The sequence below is a fragment of the Molossus molossus genome, unplaced genomic scaffold (assembly GCF_014108415.1).
Source record: "Molossus molossus isolate mMolMol1 unplaced genomic scaffold, mMolMol1.p scaffold_m16_p_8, whole genome shotgun sequence".
Lineage (NCBI taxonomy): Eukaryota > Metazoa > Chordata > Mammalia > Chiroptera > Molossidae > Molossus > Molossus molossus.
Window position 1 is genome coordinate 93,758,310 of NW_023425402.1, and position 15,233 is coordinate 93,773,542.

Genomic DNA, 15,233 nt, shown 5'->3' on the forward strand with positions numbered 1-15,233 from the left:
ACTGAAAGTGTGCACAGCGAGAGAGGGAGGAAGGGAAGGATTGAGACAGAAATGTATCTTCAAGGGTGTGGACACAGATTCCCAAGATTTGAGCAGGATTTCTGCTGTTCACTGCTGCAGGCCCTTACACGTAATTCTGGGGTCCAGAGGGCTTGTTGGCTCACTTATGTAGCCAACTAACGGTGAACAGCTCCCTGGCCGTCTCCTCTCCACCTCCACACAGTGAAAGGAGCCTGTGCAGGCACTGCAGTCCGATTAGTCTGGACTCAGTTGTGACCACATAATCACCAGTGCAGCCTCAGCAAGACGTAGCCTGTGCGGGGAAGTCGGCTCGAACAAAGATCTAGAAAGGGCATTGAACTTGGAACACTGTGTCCAAGGTAACAGGGATGTCATCGATCTCTTTAGAGGCCTCTCTCTACACCTGTCTTCCCCCTCACACTTATAGCCATCAATATTGCCTTGTGTTGAAAGTGTGTCCTTTTCTGTTTAAGAGGCTACAAAGAAAAAGGTTTGAGCCATGAATTAAATTGCCTCCTTCTCCCTGGACTTTCCCCTATAATCTTTGAGAACATTTGACTTCTCAGTGCTTTAAGGGCTCCTTCTGACAGTACTCCCTTTGTCACGGAGTCACTGTGAAAAAGAGCTAAGTTATAGCTGCTTTTTAATATTTAAAATAGTGCTTCTGTAAGAGCTTGAATTTAATTTAACAGATAACAGAGATGAGCTTCAAGATTAAAACTGAAGTGTTCACTATTCCTTAAGTATGTTAGTATGTGTGCATGTGCATGTGTGTAGGCATAGGTGTGTTTTAATAAGTGTGCGTATGTGTGTTCACATGTATGTTTGCATGAGTGTATGCATGAGTGTGTTTGCATGTGTGTGTGCAAGGGTGTGTGCTTGAAAGTACATATTGTGTGTGCGTGCATGCGTGCGTATGTGTGTTTGCATGTATATGTGTATACCCATGCACATTCTCTGTTAATATGATGCCATTAGCAAGGAGCATGTCACTCTCTGGAGACTCGTGGCTCTCTGCTTTCGATTACACTCAGACTAGTCCAAAACCCCTCTGAACTAATCCTAATCAACTTGGAAGCCACCACACTCAGGCATGAGACTGTCAAATGTGAGTGTTTGCAGATGTCAGAGCAGGAATCCAGGAGGACAGATCAAGGCTTAGTCACTGGAAACTGCATGCCAGCGCATCCCGGCTCTAGAGCACTAGCGCAGCCATAAGAAAAAAGTGTCGTGACAGTAAATCAATAACCTCTTGGAGAAGATTCATTTCTGAGATATCCCTGATTAATTATGCCAGTGCACGCTTGGCAACAGTACTTTGCTCCAGCATTAACCTAATGCTTTTTGCATGAAGCAGGATTATAACTGTTTCTCATAAGTCAAATTTGACATTTTAAATCAGGCTTTAAAGGTTTGGGTTATAGATTTTATAATGTCTTCATGCCAAACATAATTGCTCTTATTGCTGCTGGTAGACATTTGCCAATCAATCAGAATAACATTTATTTTATCATAAACAAGAGTAAATTAAAACCATTTGAAGTCATTGTATTTGAAGACTCAGGGAAGAAAATTCTTTACGATCATTGAAATGCGCTTGTACACGTGATAGAGGGGTGTGATGAAATTATAGAAGGCAGTGGAAATGTGTTACTATTTTCTCATTTCAAAAAATTAATGCTTTAATATTTTGTGAATATACACCTTTAGTTTGATGACTCAGTTCCATGTAAATATGCTTTGGGGCAAAGTAGCCTCCTTTTCTGTAATAGAAAATTATAAATTTTTTTGTGCTTTCAAGATGAATGCATTATTTTTATTTACTTATATATATTGCAGCCAGGAAATAATATTTTTATAAATTTCCCATTAAATAGGGTTTGCTTAAGGGAAAGTCATACTATCTTGGTCCCGGAACAAAGGTTTATTGAGACTCCATTAATTTTCTGCACTGTGCAGGGAGCTAAGAATACAATGGTAAGTAAACTTTGTCCCTTCTCCCTAAAGAAGTGCTTACAGTACACCAAGGTCACGTTCCTTCATGTTAACGATAGCAGCATAAGACATAGTAATGTGCCATTTAATATTTTCTACACATATATGTGTAGTAGCATTAAGTGCCATAGTGTAGGTATATAGTAGGAGCATAAATAAAAAAGAGGGATTAATTCTTTCTAGGATAAGGACAGGACTAGAGTTAGGGATAATAATAGTCAGAATAGGCTAGTTCATTCTAAGGCAGCAAATTAACCCTAGAATCATAATCTGTTAACCTCACAAAGTGTTTTTCTTGTTCCACAATGTCTGCTGCAGTCCAGTTGACTCCAGGGCAGTCCCCTTTCAAGGATCCAGGATGCTTTCATCCTGGGTTTCATCATTTGCACACATGGTGTCCAGGTCACTGTGGCAGGGGAACGAATTCACACCGGCTCTGAAGTGCATTGATCTGGGAGTGTGCATATGACTCTAGAAATGCTAGGCCATTGGCCAGAACTAGTCACAATGGTCTCACCTAATTGCAAAGGTACAGAGAACTGTGGTGGATGATTCTTTGATGAGCTAAAATGACCCTGTCATAAGTATTTACTAAAGAGAAGGTCCCATATATTAGGGATTCCAGTAAGAGAAGAGCATGAACAAAGGCATGAGCATGTAAGGCCTTTGGTAGAACAGTGACAGTTGCCAGTACAGAGTGGTATGAGATTAATCCAGAGAAGTAAGCTGAATTCAATAGTATAAACTTTTGAAGGCAATGCTAAGAAACTTTGGCTTTATTCTGAACAGAGTGAGAAGGTTTTAGGGAAGGAAACCAAATGGTCATAATTGTGATTTTAGAGTAATACCCAGACATTGGAGGAGGTTGTTATTGGATGAATAGTATCATTTGAGCTCAAAATAATTTTTTTCTTTTTTTATCCTCACCCGAGGACATTTTTCCATTTTTTATTCAAATAGAGTGGGGGAGAGAGAGAGACATTGACGTGAAAGGGACACATCAAGCGGCTGCCACCTGCATGACCCAACCAGGTCCAGGGACAAACTGCAACCAAAGTACATGCCCTGAGCGGGAACCGAACCTGGGTCTCTCTGGACCACAGGCTGACACTCTAACCACTGAGCCAAACCGGCCAGGGCTCAAAATAATTTTTGAGCAGCATATAGCATTAAAATACTAGTTTCTTATTTGTCAAGTTTCTTTTTTAATTTCAAAGTGCCTCTAAAAATGAATTTTGTTTTTCTATTCTTGCTCTTGAAATTTATCAGTGTATCATGATATTTAAGAATGCTTTCAGTTTGCCTGGCTGGAATGGCTCAGTTGGTTGTGCATCATCTGGTGCACCAAAATGTTGCCAGTTCAATTCCTGGTCAGGGCACATACCTGGGTTGTAGGTTCAATCCCTGGTCAGGGCACATACGGATGCAGCCGATCAGTGTACCTCTTTCACATCAATGTCTGTCTTTCTCTCTCTCTTTCTCTCTCTCTTTCTCTCTCTCTTTCTCTCTCTCTTTCTCTCTCTCTCTCTCTCTCTCTCTCTCTCTCTCTCTCTCTCTTTCTCTTTTTAAGCATGTCCTCAGGTGAGGATTTTTTTTTTAAGAATGCTTTGTTTACTGACTATGGAGCAGTTGATTAAATGTTTTTGCCTTGTCTGCTTCCTCTACCATTTCTCCAGTTGCTCTTCCTTCCACCACTGTTCAACCCATCTCCTAAAATGCTTTCAAAGTACTTTTAAGGACTGTAGGCCAAAGAAAAGACAAGAAAGGTAGCACAAGTAGCATCTCAGAAAGAGAATGCATCTCTGTGTTGGTGGATTGGGGTTATTCTCATTCCTGCCCCTCTACCTGCCTGAGGCCCTCAGTACCCATGGGATGAGCATAAAGTCTAGTCTGATGGCCTTCATGTTAAACTTGAATGTAGAAGCTATTCATCCTTCAGTCCTAGGAATCTTTCCAAGTTGAATGGTGTGGATGAGAGAAAGTCCCCGTTATTGTTTTACCCTTAGGCACGGCCATAAGACAGAGAGTTACCCTGCCCAGTACCAGGACCTCCACAGGCTTCTCCCCTATTCCTGGGTTTGTTCCAGCATTGGTGTAGCATCATGGTTAAAATCTGGGCTCAGAAGCCATATTGCCCAAGTCTAAGCCCCACCACCTTCCAGTTAGCAAATCTGAGTGCCTCCAGTTTTGTAATATGAAGTTGATAATGTGTCAAAGGGGCTTTGTGAGATGTAAATGAGTTTTAATCCATGTAAAGTCATACTGCAGATTCTGGCATACAGTAAATACATTAGACAGTATTACTTAGCAATTTGTCTTAAGTAGGAGATCTCACAAAGTAACTTGAATGGTTTTTTGCATGTACTGTACTTCTACTATAGCATCTTATGGGATCCTCATGCAACCGTAATGAATTTGTTCTTTTCTGGGGTCAGGGAAGTCAAATGTGTACTAGCTCAATCGAAATGCATTCCCAAGAACAGCAACATATTGGGGCAATGATGTGGGATACATTTTAAGTACCTGGAATCATAAGTGGCACACAGGAGAAGTCCAATAAGTATTTACTGAGTGAATAAAGAAACAAACACATGAGCATGGGGAGCAGTGTGTCTCACTCAGTAAAAGCACAGGTTTGGGAGGCAGGTAGACCAGAGGTCTAATGCTGGCTTCACCATACTAGTTCTACATGACCTCTGACAAGTTCATCACTCTGTTCCTCTATTTTCTCATTTATAAAACTGAGGTGAAAACAGCTATTTTATTAGAGTTGCTGTGAGAATTAAATACGATACTGGTGGAAAATGTCCAGTATAAAAGAGCGTATATTAGGAACACAGTGAATTGGTAGCTCTTTCTGTGACTATGCATCCAGTATTTATGCACATAAATTAATAACAGAGAAAGCAACATAAAACACAGAGGGATGAAAGAGTTGTATTTCCATGTTTGCCATTTGCCACAGTTAAGGCCTTGCTTTCTCTGTTGTGATTTTCCCTATGTTGTTTTCGGTGTGACGGTATGTGTTAGAGGAGAAAGGGGGAGATTATAAGTGAGGAGGCTGCAGAGAGGTAGGGGAGCGGGGAAACTGAGGAAGACCTAGAAGGAAGTCCTAGAGAGAACCGAGTCCTTCCTTGAGGAAAGAGCAAGTAGGCTGGAAGGAAGGAAAGAGAAGGGGCATGTTGGGAGATGAATCTCCTCTCTCTAGCCCATCCTCCACCCTGCCTCCAGCTTGATCTTTCTACTATTAAGGTCCAGATGTTTCTCCTACCTCTATATACTTTATGCTCCATGGAAGAGGTTTAAGCTTATATAAGTATCTCTGCTTCCTCCAGGACAGAAACCATGTGAAAGCCCTCTGTGATTTGGCTTATGCCTGCTTCACCTGTCCAAACTCAGTTCTTCGTGCTCTTCCATGTCCTGCAACAATCACAGTTCCCTCAGTGGTCCATGCTTTGTCTTTACACACTTTTGATGGAAAGCCTTGTGAATGAACTTCCTTGACCCTTTCTTCTGCTGGCGAAACCCTAGTCACATGTATAAACCCAGTTCTCATGTCTCCTACTGTGTCCGGTTTTCCTTGACTTGCCCAAGCAGAGCAGATCACTTCAGCATTGCTCCATCATAGGTCCACAAGTCTGCATATGTCTTATCAACTGTAATAAATTGATTGTCTGAGGGCAGTGATTAGAGGTGCTATTCTGTGGGAACTACAAATGTGAATTGTAAAATGTTCATGGAAGAAGAGAATTCCTTTAAGTCACTTTAAATCATTTGAAAGTTACTGTTACATTTTAAGGCACGATGTGGATCATCTCTGGAGTCACATTCACAACAAGAAATCCCTTTGGTGGCTCACAGGCTGCTGGACTGAAGAAGAGGCACCACACCGGAGCCCCTTTGTAATGCCACAGACTCCCAGCACTTTGTGCATACCTTCATTAGGAAGATTCAGCAAGAGATATGAACTGTGCTCAAGTCGAAATGCTTTTCAATTGAAGAATAATAGCCCAGTAAAGTGATGCCACTCACCTAGTGTAATTGATGCCTCCTTTGCTCTTAATTGCAAAGATATGCATGTCTTGGTTTAATGCACATCACTATTTTATTTATTGGGCCTAATGATTAAAACCATAGCACAAGAGTTGTTGGGACTAATGTTAGAACTGGATTAGTCCCACATTTAGTATTGTGCCCATACAATCTCTGGAAGTGCCTGGAACATACTAGTACTCGTTCATTATTGGTTCCATCTGGATCTGAGTTTCTGATGATGGGTCACGTTTCTGACGTGGTTCGGAGATGCCTGTATAAGAGCCTCTCAGGCTGATGTGACAGCGAGCAGGAGTCGGTACCCAACAGCACACCAGAAGGGCACAGCCGGGAAGGCCCTGGCATTTTCTGGGCGATTCTGTCATATCACAGGCACTGCCCCCCCTAAACCAGCACCTCAGCCCTTAGGAAGGGGAGGCCCGTGACCAGAGAATATTCCTGGGAACTACAGTGGTTAAGACGTGTAGGTCCCTATCGTTTAAAACTCTAAAATATCTCCACTACGAAGAGAATGAGGAAGGGTTGCGAATTTTGAGCTGGCTGACCAATTAGTAAAGTTAATGATGACAGTTTCTGGTGGCACAATAAAACACTGGGTCAGGTTTTCAGAGTTAAGAAATTAGGTTTTTTTAGAGCTTGCATCACTTGGTCTCCAAGCTGCCAGCGGATGTCATTGACACCTCCCCACATCTACTGACTGAGATGACAGTTGCCCCAGGGGAAGATCCAGCCCAATTCTGTGCATGCTCCCACCAACACTGTTTTCCCCAAGCGTCTGACTTGTGTGAAGAGCCCAGGAGCTTTGCAAAAGCTAGGAGCAGTCAGCATTTTATAACCCTCGCCAGCTTTTCTGACATCATCCTTTCTGTCGTTTCAGATCATGTTTTGCTAATATAATGGACATTATCTTCAAACTTGGAAATTCCTTCTCGCTTTATTACAGAATGAATTGTTTTTTCTTTTTCGATCCCTTTTTATTCTAAAGAGGATTAAGAGGCAAAGAAAGTCAACAAGATATCCAGGTTACAGTCTGGAGTGTACACCTTTCTGTACAGCTTTTCCTATTATTTTTATTTGTACCTGTACACTTTCTAGGACATCATAGGGACTCCCCTCACCCCGTCCTCCCAGGCAAGTCTGGCCTCATCTCTAGCCCTGCCTGCCTCCTGCGTGCCCACAAAAAATGCAGGTGTTCGGTGCCACATGTGCACACACGCACATGTGCACGGCCATCCTTCAACTTTTTATTTATGATCAAAGGTTGCGATAGGGATATAGGAAAACCTAGATATCCTGACAAGCATGAAGGCAAGAGTTGTGTTGTACCTACGTGGGGACTCCCAGAAACACTACTCCACACCCAGTGAGCAGACGCCCCAGGAGCCAGACCCAGCAATCTCATTTTAACAAGCTCACCTGGTGATTGGATGCAAATACCACTTGGAGAGCATTCCCAGAGCTCACCTGTGTCCTGCAGATGCGAATAAGTAGACACGGAGTTGCCAGCTCTCTTATTATTCAGCTAGGCGGGGGCTGGGCTGGCACACCCTACATTCAAAAGCTGGTTTTGCTTCCAAGGAAGAAAACTATTTGTATCTGGTGTCATGTGGTATGGGAATAGTGCTCTCCTAGTTAAAAATATTCTGGAAAGAGAACGACCAGAGAAACAGCAGTTAAAAGTAGTCTTCAAATCTTGTTTCTTAGTTTCATAACGTGCACTCTGATTACAATGATAAAATCTAGAGCTCCAAAATAATCTTGACTGGTTCCCTAATTCATCCATCCACTCTACTTGCCTGAATCCATATCACCACATGGCATAGTTGTTATTTTTCTATTTATTCCACAGCAAAATTTATCCTAAAACTTTTCTTTAGTTTATAGGCTATTGATTGCTATCACAGATCATCAAGATGTTTTTCCCAGTAGCAAGTCCAGACCCTTCTTGTGTAGTGTAAATGCATTTCTTTAATCCTGTTACATCCCATTAAATTCCTCCATCACTACCTAAACTTCCTACTCATCCATCTCCCTATTTTTCTGGTAAAAGAACATCTGTTCATAAATTAAATTATTTAGCAGTTAGAAAGTACAAGTACAATTTATGATCATCTGTTCTAGTGCATAGGCTGTGTAGCCCTGATGACATGCAAAGTAATTTATGTGGCACAGGAACTGGCATTAAATACTATTGGATCACAGAGTGAAGAGGTAATTCCCTCTCAATTGTCTTTCAATCCTCCTGATTCCATTTAGGAGAGTCTCCACTCCATGCTAGTGTATCTTTAATGCCCCTCTAATACTTAACTTCCCTGCTTAACATATAGAGAACAGGCGTCAGAATCAGAGCCTTTAACAGCAAACATCTAGTGAACATTTAGTAGGATCAATTAATTTTCACTGTATTTGTGGTTATTTCCTATTTATGACAAATGATATTCCATCTGAGAGTTTATAAGTTCCATAAGTTTGTCTTTAAATACATTTATTTAAGAAAAAAAATTGAATTGAGTAAGAATATAATTTTTAAAAATCAGGTAGCATGTAATAGGCTGCATTATGACTTTTACTCTTGTAGGCTCTAGGCACTTTGTATTTGTGCATTTGTTTCTCCATTTATTTATTTTTATTTATGTATACATATGTATACATACATGTCTGTACAACAAGTTTTAAAACATTCATAAATATATGTATATGTTATATGTGTATATATACTATATGTATATATTTTATATATAACATTTATGACTGCATTGGTAAAAACATGAATATAATATTCAACTCTGAAAGTTAATTTTTTTTCTTCTGATTATGAAAGAAATCAGAACATTTCATGGGCCCAGGGCACTGGGTCTGCCATGCCTAATGCACAGGTGGGCCCTGGTATGTGATATAGCAAAGCTCAAAATAGTAGTTTTTCATGACTGAAGTTAGAGATGCATGAATGTCATCCAACTGCACCTTGTATAATGAACAATACGGAGCTTCACAGGTGTGCAAAAACTTGCCTAAAGGGGGGCACAATCGGAACTGGATCCCAGACACCAGTCTCCTGACCCTTCTACTTAACTACACTGCTTTCTTCTTTGAACCCTCTTTTTCAAATCATCTTTCTTATTCCATCTTCTTCCCATCAGAATTAAGTCCTGGGTCTTTTCTGAGATCCAGCCCTCTGTTCAGGTCTGAGCATCTCTCTGTGGAGGCGACAGCACCTGGTGGATCCCTCTGCAGGGAGCCCTTTGCCATGGGATGCTGATCAGTTCACGGTGATAACCGCTGCTCCATAGAGGAACCTGTGCAAACCCTATGAAGAAAAACGCAAAGGATGCAAAAGACCAGGATAGATCTGGGCTTTCCTTTTTGTACACAGTCGTCCAAATATAGTCTCATTAAAATTGAGCGGCAACGAAAGATTGAACGTGGGATCGGATGACTGCTTACATCCTAGACCAGTACTTGCTCGCACAGTTTACGGGGCAGATCAAGGATTTACTCCGTGGCTGTCGGCCCTTCATCTCACCGGCTCTTAAAAAACAGTCAAACCTCAGTAACTCAGCTGCTGGGTAATTGTGCTGTTGACAATGTACCGCAGAAAACAGTCCAGTACAATTCCTAAAGCCCCCTTTGGCAGCCAGTCTTTATCTCTTTCTCTGTTTTTCTACAGTATACCTACACCTGCCTGAGAAAACTAAGTTAAAAGGTTTGAGAAATAGAAACAGATCATTCCCGAGTTTGCTTTTTTTAGTTGTCAAATGATCCTTTATTGAAATATTTTCCTCCGGAGTTCTTAAGTCGCTGGGCATACCATCTCACCCCTGTGGGTGTCACCTATGATATCATGAGGGTGGTGGCCACCAACATTGCAGCCAACAAACCTGGCAGTCCCAGGTTCTCTTCCGTGGTTCCGGAGAGCTCTCTGGCTGTACAGAGCGGTGCTACCTCTATCCAGCAATGTTGACAATCTCATCAAAAGTGCCATTTCCACTGTGCTTGATGGGTGTTTGCGTCTCTCTGTTTCCGGCTTCTTCCTGGGGGCTTTGGTGATAGGGCAGAAGCAGCAGGCGCCACTCAATCTGGGCCTGTCTGTTCTAAGTGATCAGTTTCACTGTAATTCTCAGACCCTTCGAGTCAGCCGGTACCTTTTGTGGAGACAGACCTAACGGTCCGATCTTCGGGGCCATGTGGACCTGGCGCCTGATTTCCACTTTTGCACTTGAGATGTCCGACTTTGATCTCATGGAGTGGAACTTAGGACGTGGTGGCGGCTGGTGCCAGAGGAATTCTGATGCAGGATGACCCAGGAAGTGGCACCTTGGCCTCTTCTGGGCCCGGAGCCGGGGGAGCTTCCCCAGCTGTCTTTCGCTGCACGCGCCACTGTAAGTTCTGACTTCATGCCAGCGATTTTGTCGTTTATTATTATTCAGAATGTTTATACGCCACAGGAAGAAACACATTTAGCAAAATATATATTTTTTACAGTGAAGACCTTTTTGTTTATGCTAAGGTTCAACCAAAATACAGTTCTGGGCTGTGGAGAGGCAACATAAGTGATCTATATCATGCACTCCACGGGTTTATTGCCTCAAAGATTATTTGACTCATATCTTTTTTTTTTTTTCTTTTAATGTCCTCACCCGAGGACATTTTTTGATATTTTGTTCAGATAGAGTGGGAGGGAGAGAGCGAGAGAGAAACATCGACGTGAAAGGGACACATCGAGGGGTTGTCACCCACACGACCCAACCAGGGCCAGGGACAAACTGCAACCGAGGTACATGCCCTTAGCAGGAATCAAACCCGGGTCTCTCCAGACCACAGGCCAACGCTCTAACCACCGAGCCAAACCGGCCATGGCTGACTCATATCTTTTAAAGATATAATTCTAACGTAAAAAACAGTATGGGGTTTGGAGACCGACAGAACTGGTCTTGAACCTTACCTTCACACTTACTAGCTCTATGGTTTGGGGCAGGATAATTCTCTCTTCCAAGTCTTTATTCCCTCGTCTGAAGAACAGAATTAATCATTCCCACTTAAGATGTTGTTTTGAAGATTAAATAAATTATCTCCACAAATATTTATTGATCACCTCTGATGTACCAGGCTCTTGTCTAAGAGCAACACTGTAGTGAACAAAATGGAAGATTACCATTCTTGGGCAGCTGATGGTCTTGAATTGAGCTGAATGTTTTCTTCATGGTTCTTGAGTCATGGAAGCACAGTATTGCCTGGCAGTGGGTAAGAACTGGATTTCTTGTACCTGTACTTCTCAAACAATTATCCCTCTTGCTACTACAGATTTCGAGTTATAACTGAGCTGCTAAAGGTTACTTAGAGATTCAGCCAGACCATTTCTAGATTTTTGCAATTTTTCTAATGCATAAAACTTTAGCTACATGCAGGCAACACTTAATTTGCTATAAATATTTTGCACTATTTTTACTTCTGTTAATAGATGCTCTTTATTGGTAAACATGATGTGCATGATAAATTTTTAGAGAGGAAGATATATATATATATCCTCTAGTGCCTGGAAATTCTGCATGATAAGCTGTTAAGTTACCCTGATACAGAAAAAACTTCTCCTGAGATTTGCCAGGAGCTAAACTGGCACAGGCACAGCTAGCCACAAAAAGATCTTTGTCACTTGTTATGTCACTGATGGAACAAGTAGCTCCTTTTTAGTGGTAATGATGCCAATGATGAAGTAATCTAGAAAGATCTTAATTTTTCAAAGGGATTTTTCTGCCTGGCATCACCAAAGTACATTCTAACACTTCCAGTTACAATATCTGATCATCAGCAACTAAACCAGGTGAAACAAGGTTACCTGGATAGCTAGGAGTATTCAGATTCATTATTTGAACTTATATAACTTTCTAGAAAAATGGTTGATTTTCTAACTCAGTTTGGAACAATGGATGAAGAGGTAGAGTTTAGACACTAGTTAGTAATAATGAGTCAAAAATAATATTGTCATTTCATAATCCACACAGGCCAGCAGAGTCAGCATTATCTTCCGTGTAAACATTTTATTTGCATGAATTTTTCTTCTATGTACAATTTGATGACACTTGGCCTTATTGCTAGCCGTATATTTGAGTTTTACATGAATGCGCTATTGTAAAACTATTGTTAGCAGCTGAAATTGTTGGTGAAATTCCAGGCCAGAGTTATCTGAGGTGACTGTGTTATAGTGAAAAAAACAGCAACAATACAATAGATACAATAGAAAATACATACTGTCTGTGATTTAACGCACACATACATTTTGCATGGTTCCCTTCAGAGCTAATTATACTGTTTTAAAAACAATAACAGAGAAACAAAGGATTAAGAAAGATAAAGCTACCCAAATGTGGAATCACCCAGCTGACATTCTGGGAATACCATACTCTAATTACCAATATATTGGCAGTCAGAACAGTTATCTAGAGAACAATGCTTAAGGCAAAGAAGTTCCAGTCTTACTATTTCTTCCAAAGTCCTGTTGTTCTATGTTTTCTATGAATATAAATAATAAGTTGCTCCCAGAATGTTCACCTTGGTATCCACACCATGTCTTTTCCTGACGAGACCTACCTGCAACCTGGTCCCATTTTGCTACAGTAAACTACAGTTTGAAAACCATAACATTCCATTTTGTGCCTTTTCCTTGAATATGCAGACAATACAGCAAGAAGCAGAACAAAAATTCTTTCATAACCGGTAAAGGGGTGCTAAGTAGAATTCAGACTTGCTGATGGTTCAGTTCTTAGTTCTGTCATCTTCTTACTTTTGGGAAACTCTACAGTGTTGGAAGGTAAATCTATACCCTGGCCCAGTTTTACCTAAGAAGCTCTTTGTCCCTTTTATCTGTCCATCAGATTTCAATACCAAGAACACTTGACTTTTTTTCTCCTACCGTATGGAAGAGCTCCCTTTTGTCCCCAACCTGGTTCCCTGAACTGAGTATATAAAGTAGCCACTGGGTCCAAAAAACAAATGTCTTCAAACGTCATATCTAAATCCATGCACTACTGGTACAAACTGGTACCTTATTTTGGAAGCTAATTTGGCATTATTCCTAACTTGTTGCTGGTACACACATAATTTGGCATTATGTATCAACATCCTTAAATTCTTCATAGCCTTTGGTGATAAGAAACTAATTTAACATTCAGACATTCAGACAAAGACTTCTACAAAAGATATTTACTATGATATTTTTAATAAGTGGAAAATTGAAAATCAGGAATTGTTTAAAGACATTTTGGTGTATTCATAAGGTCAAATTTTAAGTAGCTATGGTCAGGGTTGATATTCTTAGAAGGATTTTTAAAATAACATATCCAAAACTCACATGCTACAATTTAGAACAAAATTCATGCACAGTATCATCTTAACTACATACCAATAATATGAACGAGAGGAGAGACTGGCCAGTGTGGCTCAGTGGTTGATCGTCGACCCGTGCACCAAGCGGTCACTGGTTCGATTCCCAGACAGGGCACATGCCCAGGTTGTGGGCACATGTCCAGGGTGGGGCATGCAGGAAGTGGCCAATCAATGTACTCTCTCATTGATGTTTCTATCTCTCTCTCTCTCTCCCTTCCTTTCTCTATAAAATCAATAAAGAAAAAAAGAAAAAAGAAAGAGGGGAGAGACATATACTAAAATATTAACACTGGTTATTTTTATTCCTTTTTTATGTTCCAATTTTCCTTCTATATGTCTTTCTATATTATAGAAATTTCTTGTAACAGATATAAATTAAATTTCAAAAACTAAGATACAGAAACAAAATACCAATGGAGCAATTGACGTGTCCCACCCGTGTTTTCGTGTCCACACCCTGCTCTCTGGTGTGTTGCTTTTTGCTAGGGATTTACACTATTTCTTCTCTGACTGGAGACAGAACCGTGACTGAGGGGCGATGCTGAGACTCTGTGTCACCTGCTCTGTGTTCTTTTTCAGCACACGACTGTGTTGCCCTTCATATTGATCGAGATGAGGACATCACACCATGCGTACCCCAGCAGGAGCAGCGGACTCACCGCCATCTGCGTCTTCTCCGTTGCCTATATATTATGGTAAGGCAGCGCCTGCTGGGCTTTCGTACTGCAGTAGATTTTGCACTGCTAAATTTGGGCACATATTTCATTATGGATATAATCACTAACAGATTCATACTGCGTGCCTCATTTGGTCCAAGACCTGGGCTTTGTCTCATTTCCCCAGATGCTTATATTTTTAGAAAGTATATGCCAAACCTCACACAACAGGAATTTGTTGAACAATCCCATGTAAGCAGTGGTTCTTCCAAGGCTGCATTTTTCGACTCTTTTTCAAACTAAATGTTTTTCTTGGACACCATTTTTATTGCTTAAGGGCTTTTTTGCTTGGGATTTTTTGTTGTTGCTTTTGTTGGGGAATGGGGGAGTTGCAGCGAATGCAAATAAGGACAGGAGAAATGACCTCTCAAAGAAGTGACTCCGTAGGAAACAAGTGAAAATGTACATGAGTCAGAATTAGTTATTAATATGGCATGCGTTCAATGGTTTTGTTTGTTTGTTTTTTAAGTTGGGGTAAATAAATCATAAGCAACCTCTAATTTGTCTATTGGGCCTAAATAAGTCCCAAGCGGGAGATGCCAAATTTGTAAGAGATTTTGCCTGATGAGTTTATTGCACATTAATTGCAGTTCTTGCCATGTTTTAATGTTTCAAAATTGTTTATCTTAAGATAGAAAATTTGTTATTTCTCTTTATAATTCCCAGTCTTCCTTGATATATTAGCATACACAGATGAGGTCTCTCCCGCCGGCATCCCTATCTCCCAGGACTCTCTTGTCCTGAATTCTGGGTCACCATCCCCTCCGTTAAGCCTGAACGGACTGAATACATTCTCCCTGTCTCCCCGAGACCTACTTAATCCCGTCACACGGCTGGAGCACTTTGCCCCAGCCAGCCAGGAAATATAAAATCAGGGTCAGTCCAGAACTTCACAGACTTCGCATGAATGTTCACAGAATGCCCCAGATCCAAACAGAAAGGGAATTCGCTTCCAGGAAGTCACACCCTGTGACTAGATCTAAGGGGACATCCAGACCACAGACCTCAGAACCAACGTGCGGTAGTGTTCATTCCATCGGCCACTTCATCCACTGGTCAAAGACCCTT

At 41.1% G+C, this 15,233-nt stretch overlaps 1 protein-coding gene across 2 annotated transcripts in view; it reads left to right on the forward strand.

The window, feature by feature from the left end:
* Nucleotides 1–15,233, forward strand: part of AIG1 (androgen induced 1) — a 205,253-nt gene that overhangs the window by 160,870 nt on the left and 29,150 nt on the right. For both annotated transcript variants that reach the window (XM_036248466.1, XM_036248467.1), the window contains one exon: nt 14,029–14,144. In XM_036248466.1, the coding sequence (XP_036104359.1) occupies nt 14,029–14,144 (116 nt within the window). The remainder of the gene's footprint in view (nt 1–14,028; nt 14,145–15,233) is intronic.